The 12913-nt window shown below is 41.9% G+C and overlaps 1 protein-coding gene across 1 annotated transcript in view; it reads right to left on the reverse strand.

The window, feature by feature from the left end:
• Positions 1 to 244: 244 nt before the first annotated feature.
• Positions 245 to 12913, reverse strand: part of LOC124555068 (forkhead box protein P1) — a 714894-nt gene continuing 702225 nt past the window's right edge. Inside the window, exon 17 of the mRNA XM_047128852.1 lies at positions 245 to 777. Within this exon, the coding sequence (XP_046984808.1) occupies positions 495 to 777 (283 nt within the window). The 3' untranslated portion in view covers positions 245 to 494. The remainder of the gene's footprint in view (positions 778 to 12913) is intronic.

Raw genomic sequence — 12913 nt, forward strand, 5'->3', positions numbered from 1 at the left:
TGAAATACTCATACTTTCTGTCTCTTTCTTGTATAATCAGTCTGAGGAATATGTGATTCATGTTTTTTAGTCAGCTGCCTGTGACACTGCTAGAACAATACATTGTGACAAACAAGTTTTCTGTATAACATATATAAGCTGTGCTTTATACACAATTGTTGTTTCACATACATACAGTGCTCTTAATTAATTTTGTACATATTTCTTCATTGGCACACATACTTGCACACATAACGTTTACTCACACAGCCAGGAAATAATCTATAGTTTTTTTTTTTTTTTTTCATTTTGATACGGACATTTTGTTTTAATATACAACACGAGTGTTTTTGAAATAATCGTTTTTTCCGCACAGATATGAATTAACTCCTGCACTGTCTTTCAAATTCATTGCACCACATTTGTGGCCATACACGATACATTTACTTTTTTGTTAACAGTATCATTCACATTAAAAAGTGGATATGATTAAAATCAGGATGCGATTTTCTCAACTATGCTTCCAGATTTTCTTCAGACACATCTGGAACCATAGATAAGTCTTCAGCCATCTCGTCTGGCTCTTCAGATTCATGTCCATGATCCAGCTGCATCCCCACTGTAGCTCCAGGTACAAAATCTCGCTCCTCCCCAACTTCCTCCACCTCTTCAGCATCTATTCCATGCTCCATTATCTCCCTCTTGATTAAATGGACAAGACCATCATTGTCAGGATTCATAGATGGTGTCTGCAAGGCCTCTTGCTTGATATGCATGAGTGATCCATCCACCGAAGATCTGAAAGAAATCATGTGTTTGGAATGAATTGTTTTTCTAACCTGCCTAGTAGACATGATAATAACTAGGCTATGATATTGTCATTATTATGTGGAGAAGATACAAACAAGATATTTATCCTGTTTGTGAATCTTTCCATTTTTACTGCTATGTAAAGAGTATGTTAAATATTGCTTGTTTAAAACAAAAACACACACACACTCTTCTCAGTATTCCAACTGTAATAGTGGCCTTCTTTCATAGCCATACATGAAGTAGCGTGCCTCAGAGTTACACCATTCAGGCATAATGCTGATGTAACTGTCATCTGATCAGATGGAAATGCTTCACAATATAAGATGATTTAAAAAAATGCTCAATACATTCTAATTTTATTTAACTGATCCTTTTAATATTATGATCAGCTGGTCATACTACAGCACTATTAGTGCTTTTCCGGGTTCATCAACTGCAACTATCCTCAATGTATCTTTTTCTTCTTTCACAAAGCTCAATTTTCAGTTCCCCACTTTGTCTTTCTCTTCAACCAATTATCTTTTTTCCTGCTTCAAAGACAACTTCTGTGCAAATGGCAACATATATATTGGACATCTAATGAGAGTATGGTAACACCAGTTAATGAACTTTAGTTATTTTAAAACTTTTGAGGCATAGCAATAACATTAATAGAACACATGTGAGACTTCTAAGCACTAATCTACATAATAAAACAAAACAAAATATGAACTGCTCAATCAGTGATCCGTTCACACTGGTAAATAACTTGACTAAAAGAAGGGATAGGTTGATGGAAGACATCCTGAGGCATCAAGGAATAATTAATTTGGTAATGAAGGGAAATACATGTGTTTGAGGAAGGGAGGGGTGGAGGGCAGTGGGCAGGGAGGGTGAAACTTGGGAGGGACACCAATGTTTAACAGTAAACAGGTTCAAATGGATGTAGTCTGCAGTAGCTATGCAGAGATTTACCTGCACTTCTCATTTTATAGAATACAAACGTTATTAACTACAAATATGTTCTAGAATGGACTTTGAATTTTAACCCTAGGAATACCAAGGCATTTTCCATAACATACATTACCGGGGGTGGGGAATTTTGTTTGTAAGTAAGGTTTGTGTGTATAGCTTATAACTGTAACATCATGAGTGTACAATACACAGGGTGGAGAAAAAATGTGTCACAAAATTTTAACCCTGGATATCTGATGCCAGTAGGAACCAAAATTACTAATATTGCATAGGTCAACAATGCACCATTTTTAAACTAGGAAACTTGGCACCACGTGCTTTGATTGGCTGTGGGATTGCCCCTGTTGCTGTTCATAGGTTGACGCGAACCACCCAGAAAAGAAGAGCAGTTAATGGATTGCATTCAATATACTGCCAATCACATCAGGGTAATACCAGAGATATTTGAATGAGTTCGGCAAAACACTGTTCGACGTTACCAACCTTGTGTCATGTCAGATGGTCGCCAGTTTGAGCACCTGCTTTAAGTAAACAATGTCCTAGCAACAAAAAAGGCCCTTTTCAGGGCAGACACAATTTGTAAAAGACTTTCTGTATGAGTTTGTTCCCAGTACATCTTATCATGAAACTAACAGTGGATGTGTCAGGACCTCAGAGGATTCGCCCCCAGGCCCCCAGAGTGGAAGGCTGGCACACTACCACTGAGCATGGAGGCCATCTTGGATACATCGCGATCTCCAGCAGGAAAAGCATTTGCGGTCATGCACTGTCCAGAGCATCCAGCAACAGGACAATCCTGCAGCCAATTGGATTGAGTGACACCAAGTTTCCATGGATTAAAAATTGTGTGTTGCTGATCTACACAACATTAGAAATTTTGGTTCCTACTGGCATCACCTATCCAGGGTTAAAATTTCGTGACACAGTTTTTCTCCACCCTGCTCCATTTTTAATTGGTGTTTGGAGTGGCATCTCTGGGCAACAATTGGAGCTACAAGTTGGTCAACTACAGTCTGCATATATATATTTGTGTGTGTGTGTGTGTGTGTGTGTGTGTGTGTGTGTGTGTCTTTGGAGCTTATGGGTGCTCAGCGGTGAGGTTATCAGCGCCCTTACACTCATTGAAACAAGCAAATGTGAAGAAAACCTCTAAAATTGTGGCACACCCATGCACTCAAATGGACCACACAATCACTCCATCTCATAAGCGCTAAAACAACAGAAAAATAGTAAAAGCAGCCATATCTGAGCCTAAACCACAAGTAAAACAACAAAGGAGCTAAAAGAAAGGTAAAGGGAAATATTGCTAGCTGACCACTTACAAAAAACATGAATGAGCCAGTCACCCTAAGACTGTCTCCCTAAAATCTTGGGAAAAATATTGGACAATTCAAAAAACTTTAAATTTTGAACCACATTCATTTGAGCGTTAATTAAAATAGAGGGCAGATCTGTTGGCAAATCTGTGACAGCCTTCTGGTTGGAAAATAAAACACACTCCAATAAAATATGGCACATAGTGACCTGTGTACCACAAGCACCACACATTGGAGGCTCCTCTCATCGGAGCAAGATACCATGTGTCCTAGGGTTGTGGCTCATGCGAAACAGGTAAGGCGACATCATCCTATCAGAATGTAGGTATGCCACAGCCATGTTGTGCGCTTTACTAGGCAGAGCTTATTGTCTATCACTTCCAGCTACTCATCCTCCCACCAGCACAAGACTCTGGATCTCAACAGCAAGGCTGTAGCATGCAGGTGGGCAGCACACTGAAATAACTGAGGATCATGACATGCCTCCTTAGCTGCTAGAGCCACCCTTTCATTCCCCACAATGCCCATGTGCACATATACCCAGCAGAATGACACCTCATTCCTCAGTCATTGTAGTTGGATGAGGGCATCCTGGATATTAGGGAACTACTTTATCTGCCGGGTACAAACATTGTAGAGAGCGAAGAGCACTCAAGGAATTGGAGCAGACAAGAAATTTAGCACTGGAAGAACATATCATCTGCTCCAGTGCTCACAAGATCACATATAATGCTGCATCAAAGACAACAAAGTCTTGAGGCAGACAGACCTTGAGGACACAATCTCGGATAATAACAGAGCAACCAACAGAGTCCTCCTGTTTAGTTCCATCTGTAAAGACAGCTACATAGTTGTGGTGCTTATATAAAATGCCAGAAAAAATGGCATTAAAACAGATGCAGGAGTGCAGTCTCTCCTGCACTGCACTAAATCCATAATGACTCTAGGCCTCTGTGGTAACCAGAGTGGCAGGTGGTTAGCATCCTAGCTTTGAGGCTGGACATGCTCAATTCCAAGTGACTCCAGCACATGCCACACATGGATCCCAAATGGCTTTGCTGCTCATGGACAATGGGAGAAAAGGCTTTCCACAGGGTGATGAGCAACATTATGGTATGTGGGTGTATTTGGAGCTGTGGGGAACTTACATGCCTGATGCACCATGAGGAATTGCTGCCGAATTGTAATCAGTGGTTCACCAGCCACAGCAAAGAGACTTCGTACGGGCTGCCAAATTCCCTCACGGTGGACAGCGTCATCGATCTTCAAATACCAAGGCCTCACCAATCCATACACTGTGCACCCATAATCTAGCCGCAAACACATGCAACCCTATAAAACTGGAGCAGATGCACCCTGTTCGCTCCCCAAGACCTGTGGCTAAGGCATTTTATGATGCTCAATGCTTTCAGGGTCATGGCTTTCAGGTCCCTCAGGTGCAGCAACCACGACAATTTGGAGTCAGCAATGAGGCCCAGAAACCTCACTAAGTCTCTAAAATGGTGAATGGTATCCCTCATAGGTAAGGCAGGCAAATGAAGAATACGACAAGAATGATTAAAATGAAAACACACACACACACACACACACACACACACACACACACACATATCCACAGTAAACTGAAAACCCATTATTGAAGCCCACTTCTCTAACCTCCACACTGTAAGTTGCAACTGACAGCTCACTCTTGCAATGCAGGAGGAGGAACAGAAAACAGCAAATTGTCCACAAATTAAGGAGCATTGGTTCAAATGGCTCTGAGCACTATGGGACTTAACATATGTGGTCATCAGTCCCCTAGAATTTAGAACTACTTAAACCAAACTAACCTAAGAACATCACACACATCCATGCCCGAGGCAGGATTCGAACCTGCGACCATAGCAGTCGCGTGGTTCAGGACTGAAGCACCTAGAACCGCTAGGCCACCGTGGCCAGCCTAAGGAGCATTGTTCAGGACTCCTTACAACAGACATGATACTGTTTATGGCGATGGCAAAGAGGGTAACACTTAAAACATTGCCCCAAGGGACACCATTCTCCTGCTCAAAGTGATCTGATGTGTGTTACCAACTTGGGTCCTAAAAAGCTGGTGAGACAGGAAAGGCCATATGAAGATGTGGAAGTGGCCACAAAAGCCTCATTGATGCAGTTATGTGAGAATACTTTTTCTCCAAGTAGTATACTATGCCTTACTGCTATCAAAGAATATGCTGATACAGTAATGTTTACATAGGAAAGTCTGCTGTCAGGTTGTCCACAGTGGACCAAAATCTCCGAAATCCAAACTGAGAGTGACTAAGGAGTTTCCTGTTCTCTGACAATCAGACCAGACTATGGTTAACCAATTGCTCCAGGGACTTTCCTACATAGCATATTATGGTGATACTCTGATAATTACTGTGACATGTGAAGTCCTTTCCTGGTTTCAGGAGAGGTATCAAAATTGCCTCTCTCCATGAATTGGGGATGTGAACTGACTGCCAAACAAATTAAAACATCCAAGGAGGATGTCCTTTGACACTGCTGGCAAATGTTGAAGCATGGAGTACCAGATTTTATCAAGACTGGGTGCGATATCATGAGTCTCAGACAGTGCCAATTCCAACTCACACGTGTAGAAAGGGCAGTTGTAAGATTCAGAACTCCGGGAACTGAAGTCCAACTTGCCTCTGTCTACAGTGACATGGTAATGGCAGAACAACAGAGCATGGCTAACACTGGCGGTTGTTTTCACAAAATGCTCTACCAGCATCTGAGTGATGTTTCCCAGCAATTTTGAAGATACCCCTGTTTCATCACTGCTGCTATCAGTAAATGACTGTGTTCACTAGAAATCCTCTGAATGCCTTCCCATAGTTTTGTTGAACAAGTGGATGATTGCTAGAGTCCAGGAATGCTTGCCATGACCTTTCCCTACTCTTCTTAATTATCTGTTGAGCCTTGGCTCTTGCAAATAGAAAGGCTATGACATTGTCTGCTTTCAGGTGCCATTTAAACTATCGAAGAGCTGCATGTCTGTCACGGACTGCTGAACAGCATTCATCTGTCCACCACGGTATAGATCATCTCCTAAGATGATCTGAGGACTTTGAGATCAGTATCTGGTTGAACAGCATCCAGTTATTCCTGCTGACCATCGATTTTGATGGATTCTGTTCAGGTAATGCTCCATCCAGTTGGTGAATGTGGAGTTGGAAGTGGTCACTGGAATGAAGGTTGTCAGTTATGTTCCACTGAAAAGAGTCCGCTAGAGCTGGAGAGCAGAAAGAGGGATTGATGGCTGAGAATGACCCAGAAGCAGCACAGAAGTGGGTCGGAGTACTTGTGGTAAAGATGCAGAGGTCATGAGATGTCATAAGGCTCTCCAAAATCTGACCCCAAGGGCAAATAGAAGCTGAGCCCCACAAATCATGATGGGCATTGAAGTCTCCCAGTAGGAGAAATGGTCAGGGGAGCTGTTGTATAAGATGTGTGAGAGGCTCAGAGTCTGTTGCAGCTTTCAGAGATTGATAGAGGAAGCAAACAGTGATTCTCTGACACACATGAATTTCTGTGGCAACTGCTTGCTGGTCAGTAGCTACAGGAAGAGTAGAGGGGTGATGCACTTTATTGACAAACACAGCAAGCCCTTCCTTGGCTCCGTCCCCAGTCAGGACATCGTTTTGGTGAAGGGTGTAGCCTTATAACACAGGGACATCAATGGCTTTAAAATGTATTTCTTGTAAACACAGGCACAGGGGGTGTTCCTATGCTAGCAGTTTCAGTGCCTCTACATGTGTCCTGAACCTGTTAATGTTCCACTGTGACATGGGAGCTATCTATCATGGGGGTTGTACTTTCACTCTGTCCTTCTGCCGGGATGGGGGCCTATAATGGGTGGGGGCTCAGTCTTGAGGCGATATGGTTGCCCCAGTCCAACATCAAGGTCCATTAACTCTACCAAAGAGTCAAGAGAGGATGGCGTCAATATTGTCAGACTGTTTACTTCGCAACACCATCAGCAGTGGACGTTAGGCCTTTGACTTTTTGCCCTGGGTGGGCTTTGGAGCCACAACCGAGGCAGTGGAAGTGGCAGCATTGGACAGTGGACCAGACTGAACGTTTGGAAGAGCAGAGAGCACTGCAGTGTTAGTGACCATAGACTTGTCTAATGTTTTGGGAGGAAATGTAGGCTGTGAAGTAACTGTAGCAGCACGAATACACTGACAAATGCAGGTACTAGTGGTAACAGTAGTTACCTCCATTTGTGTAGCCGTGTTGGTTTTCTGTACTGGCTGTTTAACAACTGAAGCAAAGGAGGTAGCAAGCATTGGAGTGCTGCACAATCATATGAACCTTCTTGGCCTGACCATAAGGTTCAAAAATGGCTCTGAGCACTATGGGACTTAACATCTATGGTCATCAGTCACCTAGAACTTAGAACTACTTAAACCTAACTAACCTAAGGACAGCACACAACACGCCTGACCGTAAGGGATCCATCTTGTGGTTTTAATTTCCTGTATCTTCCATTCTTCAAGGAAGACACAGCAGTTCCTACTCCAAACAGGATGAGCCCCAGAGCAATTCACACACTTTGGAGGAGATGAATATCTGACTCCTTCATGGGCAGCCTTACAACATTTGCTACAAGTGGCTCCTAAATTGTATCCAAGAGTGGTATAACCCAAGTGCTGATATTTAATATAGCATATTGGGTTGAGTACATAGGGCCACACAGTTAAGCAAAGAAACCCACCTTTATATGTTCTGGGAATTTTGTGCTATTAAAAGTAAGGATGAATGAGTTGAATTTAATCAGATTGCCTTCCATTCTTTTCATAATATTCTGCACATCTACAATGCCTTCTTGGGCCCATTCAGCTTTCAGGTCTTCTCTGGGGATGTCCACTACGTCTCTGCATGTTACGACACCTTTACTGTAGTTTAATGTGGTGTTGAGATCAGTCCCAATGGCATATTCCCCAAGGGTTTTTCTCTTCTGCAGGTTTGTCACTTGTTGGGAACTTGATGTTTCCTACAAACAGTGTCCCATTTTGTAACCACTTAACTGATTTTGAAGTACCTGCAATCCCCTCTAAACCCATTTGTTTATAAAAAGATGACACTTCTTTGAAACTTCACTCTTTCCTTTTAACTAATAAAAACACTCTCTGACCAGCAGTATGCAGTCTGTTACTAAAGACACTAGAATTCTTTAATATACCTAAGTCCGGAGGACTGGCTACATGAGCCCTCTTATTTGATATGTATTACTGCCTACCAGCAGCCCACCCATTCCACTGAGAGATTACAGATAAAGCTTCAAAGGGTCCATCTTTGTACCATGAGCAGCTAGTGAAATAAAAGTCCAGCTAGACAGAGCCAAGCATGTCTAGGTAAACCTTATACACATGAGTTGTGGCTGGTTACCTCTCCACCTCAACAGCCATGCATCTCATCAGCATGAAGCACACCTTGAGGTTGAGGGTTGTTTTTTTTTAATTTTATTTATTTATTTATGTATTTATATAGAGGTTTGTATCATCCTCGTGATCTCAGTGGTCAAGCCATGATCCCCAGTTTCTGTGACACACAATGTTCCTCCACTGTGCCACACAGTGGTCGCTGAAGCATGCCCAGAGCTTACAGTAGAGGGAACTGTTGGCGCTTACCCATCCGTAGCTCAGGAACCCCACGGTTGCCAAATATGTGTGCAGAAAAGGAGTGCCGAGCCCCTGAGGCAGTAAAGTAAACATCTGCAGAAACTCCATAGAACTGTAAAGCTTGACCAGAATATCTACCCATCTATCTCTCACTACATACTATAAATTAAAGTCCTCTGCTGCATTTTTCTGACTGCATGTGGAGGCTTGGTGGCCCAGTGATAAAGTTTCAATCTACAAATCCAGTGGTATTGAGCTCAGTCCCCACTCAATCCTAGGATTTTTATTTGTCACATCTTCTTTCACCTGTAGTGATGTCTGTTGATATGCTGAGTTACACTGTGATTTAGAATCCTCATTAAATTGTAAGTCCCCTTATAACTGGTAGAGAAAGTCAGTTTCACAGTCAGAGAACAGCAAAGTTATACCACCACCAAGAGGGCCATGCCTAGTAAAGGACTGTAGTATTCAACATAATCTTTTGACTGATGGCAGCTCTACTTTTACTAACCTTAGTAACTAATGTAAGAATTTTGACTAGTAGAGAGACTGATTCATGAGGAAGGATTGTGCATGTGATTTATAAATATTTCATGCAAACTAACTGAACTACAATGAATTGAAGGTCCTTGCTGCAATTTTCTGTCTGTATGTGAAGCCTAATCTCAGGATGTAATATAGGGATTTTGATACAGTTTTCACTAATATATAGACTGATACATCAGGAAGGTTCACGTGTATTATTTGCTACCACTATGCCACACAGGCCATCTGGACATATGAATGGGGATCGGAAATTAATGCAGAAGAATTTTTTTTTTCTCCCCTGTTAATGCAGCTGGAATGTTGAAAGTACACCAAAATGTAGTTTGTAGCTTGCACTACAGAGGGTATTTGGTTTTCATGTGCAGCTCTAGCGAGAGAAGCCTGAACTATGAAACAGACATGGTGCACATGTTACTGTCATCAACCTGTGAAGAACAGCAAAATGTAGTTCGATATTTGTGGGCCAAAGGGTATAAATCAAGTGAAATTCACAGGGAAATGTATGGCATGTATCCAAATGACTGTGTCAAAATACATGGGGTTATTTTGACAAGAAATGAAAGGAGGGCTATTCTACAAAATGCCTTATTAATCAAACATAATTCCATGGAACACAACCTGAGAATATTTCAGTGCTGTGTTAACTTGTAAGAACATATATTTGTACAATGTAGGCCAGAGTTACTTGAGGAAATCTCTGTTGTTCATTACTTCTTTAAACTATGTATTTGCTGTTTTCCATTGTTTTATCTTAGTTGCAAAAAAAATCTGGTGCAAATCCCGTGTCCAGTTTTATTGCCTATCCCCCCTTTCAGTATTCCTAAATCACACCTCTGGTCATGTTTTCATCAGCTACAGGAAAAGGAAATTATAGATAATAGTTCAGGATTTCCCATTAACTTCACAAGGATGTTTTGGTTTATTTGTTCACATTTTGTCACTCCTTTAAATCCGATGAGTTTTATAACTGTGGGAGTACAGTTAACTCATTCTGGTAACTCTTCAGACCATGCACATACACTGAAAGCTGTGTGACATATCACATTGTCCTGATGTTAGATGCCATCGTACTGAGGAAAAGCAAGCTAGATGTAGGGATGGACATGATCCCCAAGGATAGACGCATACTTGTATTGATCCACTTCACCTTCCAGAATGACAAGATCACCCAGGCAATGCCACAATTATGTTCCTCAGACCAGAATGCTCCCTTCTTTGCCCTGGACCCTATGGATGATTGTTGCAGGGTGTTTGTTTTTAGACGTTCACACTGTACACACCAACCGTCATCTGTCTGTTGGAGCATAAAATGTCATGTAAAAAGGCCCCCTGTCACCATCAGTGGATGTCCAGTTGCAGTACTGGCATGCAGATTCTAACCTTCATCACCGACAAACAGCAATAAACATGGGTGCATGAACCAGGTGCCGGTTGTAGAGACCCATATGCAGCAACATTCGCTGGATGGACATTGAGGAGACCCTTAGTCTATCTGGGTGGTCAGTTGCTCAACAGTTGCATGTCTTGCACAGTGTACTTTAACCTAGGTGGTACATGAACAGTTTACAAACGCAGCCATTTCAGAAATGCTTCCACCCTTGGCTCAAAAGAAAATGATCTTGCCCTTTTGGACACCAGGTAAATCTCTCCATTCCTGCATTACAATGACTGCACTGTTTTCCATGTCATCTATCTTCCACTACTAGTGCTGCCACCTGTCATATGCAAATAGTTATTGCACATTGATGTCAAACATAGGTGGTGGTCGCATTAATGTGACTAGACATTGCATTACTTCCTCATATTTCTGGAATAATCAGCTGTAACAAATATTTATTACAGAAGTCAGAGAAACTCTCACAGAACACATAAAAGTGGATCAGTTACTGAAGACGTTTTACAGAAGCAATCAATGCCCAAAAAGTAAAGCAAAACTGTCCTCAGCCCAGAGTTTGGTTTGAACACTGCTGTGGTTTGCTAGTCATGATCCTTCAACATCAGAACTGACTTACCCAATCAGTTACAGGGAGAGCTACAGTTTAATATGGATTCTGAAACACAATACTACCCAAAATATTCGAGTATTTCACTCTACTTATAAAAACCAGTAGCAGTACAACATTCCGCCACTAGATGCCTTGAGGTACACATCTTAGCTACTGTGACACAACTTGTGTCATCCTTGGTGCACACAATTGTGAGTTGAATGTCAGGATGTGTTTCATTACTTCTGTGAATTGTGAAATTGATAACATGAAGGAGCAACTGATATGCATCAAATTCTGTTTCAAGTTGAAGGAAACTGCAGCTGAAACCCACTGCATGCTGACAGAGGCATTTGGTGAGAGTGCAGTGAGTCATGAAAGAACAGTTGAATGATTCAAGCACTGAAAGAAAGGCTGAGAATCTGTAGAAGAAGACAAACATTCTGGTCAACTGTCAACATGTACAATGCTGGAAATGATCATGACAGTGCATGACGTGATTCACAAAGACCAAGGGGCAGATAATTCATAATTTTTGTAACAGAGTTGGGCTGTCATACGGTAAATGTCAATTAATTCTAGCTGATCAGCTGAATATGAGATCAACTGCAGTGAAGGTTGTTCTCGCCTTCTCAGCATCAACCACTGAAACCTCAGGATTCAAATGTGCACTGAGCTGCAACAAAGAGTTTGAAAGTGTTCAAAATCATTGTCCAGAGTCATGACAGGTGGTGAATCTTGGGCCTATGGTTATGAGTGTGAAACAAAGCAGCTTTCATCACAATAAAAAGGTCATCTTATACAAGGCCAAAAAAAAAAAAAGCTTGACAAGTTCACAGCAACATGAAGACAATGCTGATCATTTTATCAACATTCAGGGAATAGTGAATAAGGCATTTTGTGGAGGAATTTCTCACCAAACATAACATGACAATGGTCCCTCACCCTCCCTACTAACCCGACCAACCCCCTGCGACCTCTACCTGTTACTGAAGATGAGCATCAAGTCGAAAGGGCGATGTTTTGATTTGACTGAAGACATCCAAGTGGAATAGCAATGTGTCTTGAACACCCTTCACCCTGTGGATTTCCATAAGTGCTTCCAAAAATGGGAACAATGTTGGGATCATTGCATACAAGCCTGAGGTACTACTTTGAAGGTGACAGAGGACATTAAGATGTAAGTATAGTTTTCTGATTTTTACAACAAAATTCTCATATATTTTGGGTAGCATCTTGTTGCTGAGGCGAAAACTTGTTTGGAAAGAGAATGACAATAGGTGATGACATACCAGTCATAGGCCTCATAGAATACAGAAGTCTAGTAAGCAAAACAACATTAACTATCCCTTAAATATGTTCAGTATCCTACTTGGAGTAGGATGTTGACAACCTGCCCAAATAGCTGAGTGTGTTAAAGCATCCAATATACCCTGGACATAGAAAGAAAGGGCACATGGATTACCCAATTCGCCCCCCCCCCCCACCCCCCCTCTCCCCCTCTCCACCCCCCCCCCCCCAAAAAATCACCCTGTGATCCCAACACAATAATAACCTATATACAGCTACGGTTCTCTGTGAAGTTGAAGTGCCATACCAGTCCTGATCAAGCATTTGTTGGATACAGGGCACTGGAAAGGATCGATAGATGGAGTAGTACAATTACAAC

The sequence above is a fragment of the Schistocerca americana genome, chromosome X, assembly GCF_021461395.2.
Source record: "Schistocerca americana isolate TAMUIC-IGC-003095 chromosome X, iqSchAmer2.1, whole genome shotgun sequence".
Classification (NCBI taxonomy): Eukaryota; Metazoa; Arthropoda; class Insecta; order Orthoptera; family Acrididae; genus Schistocerca; species Schistocerca americana.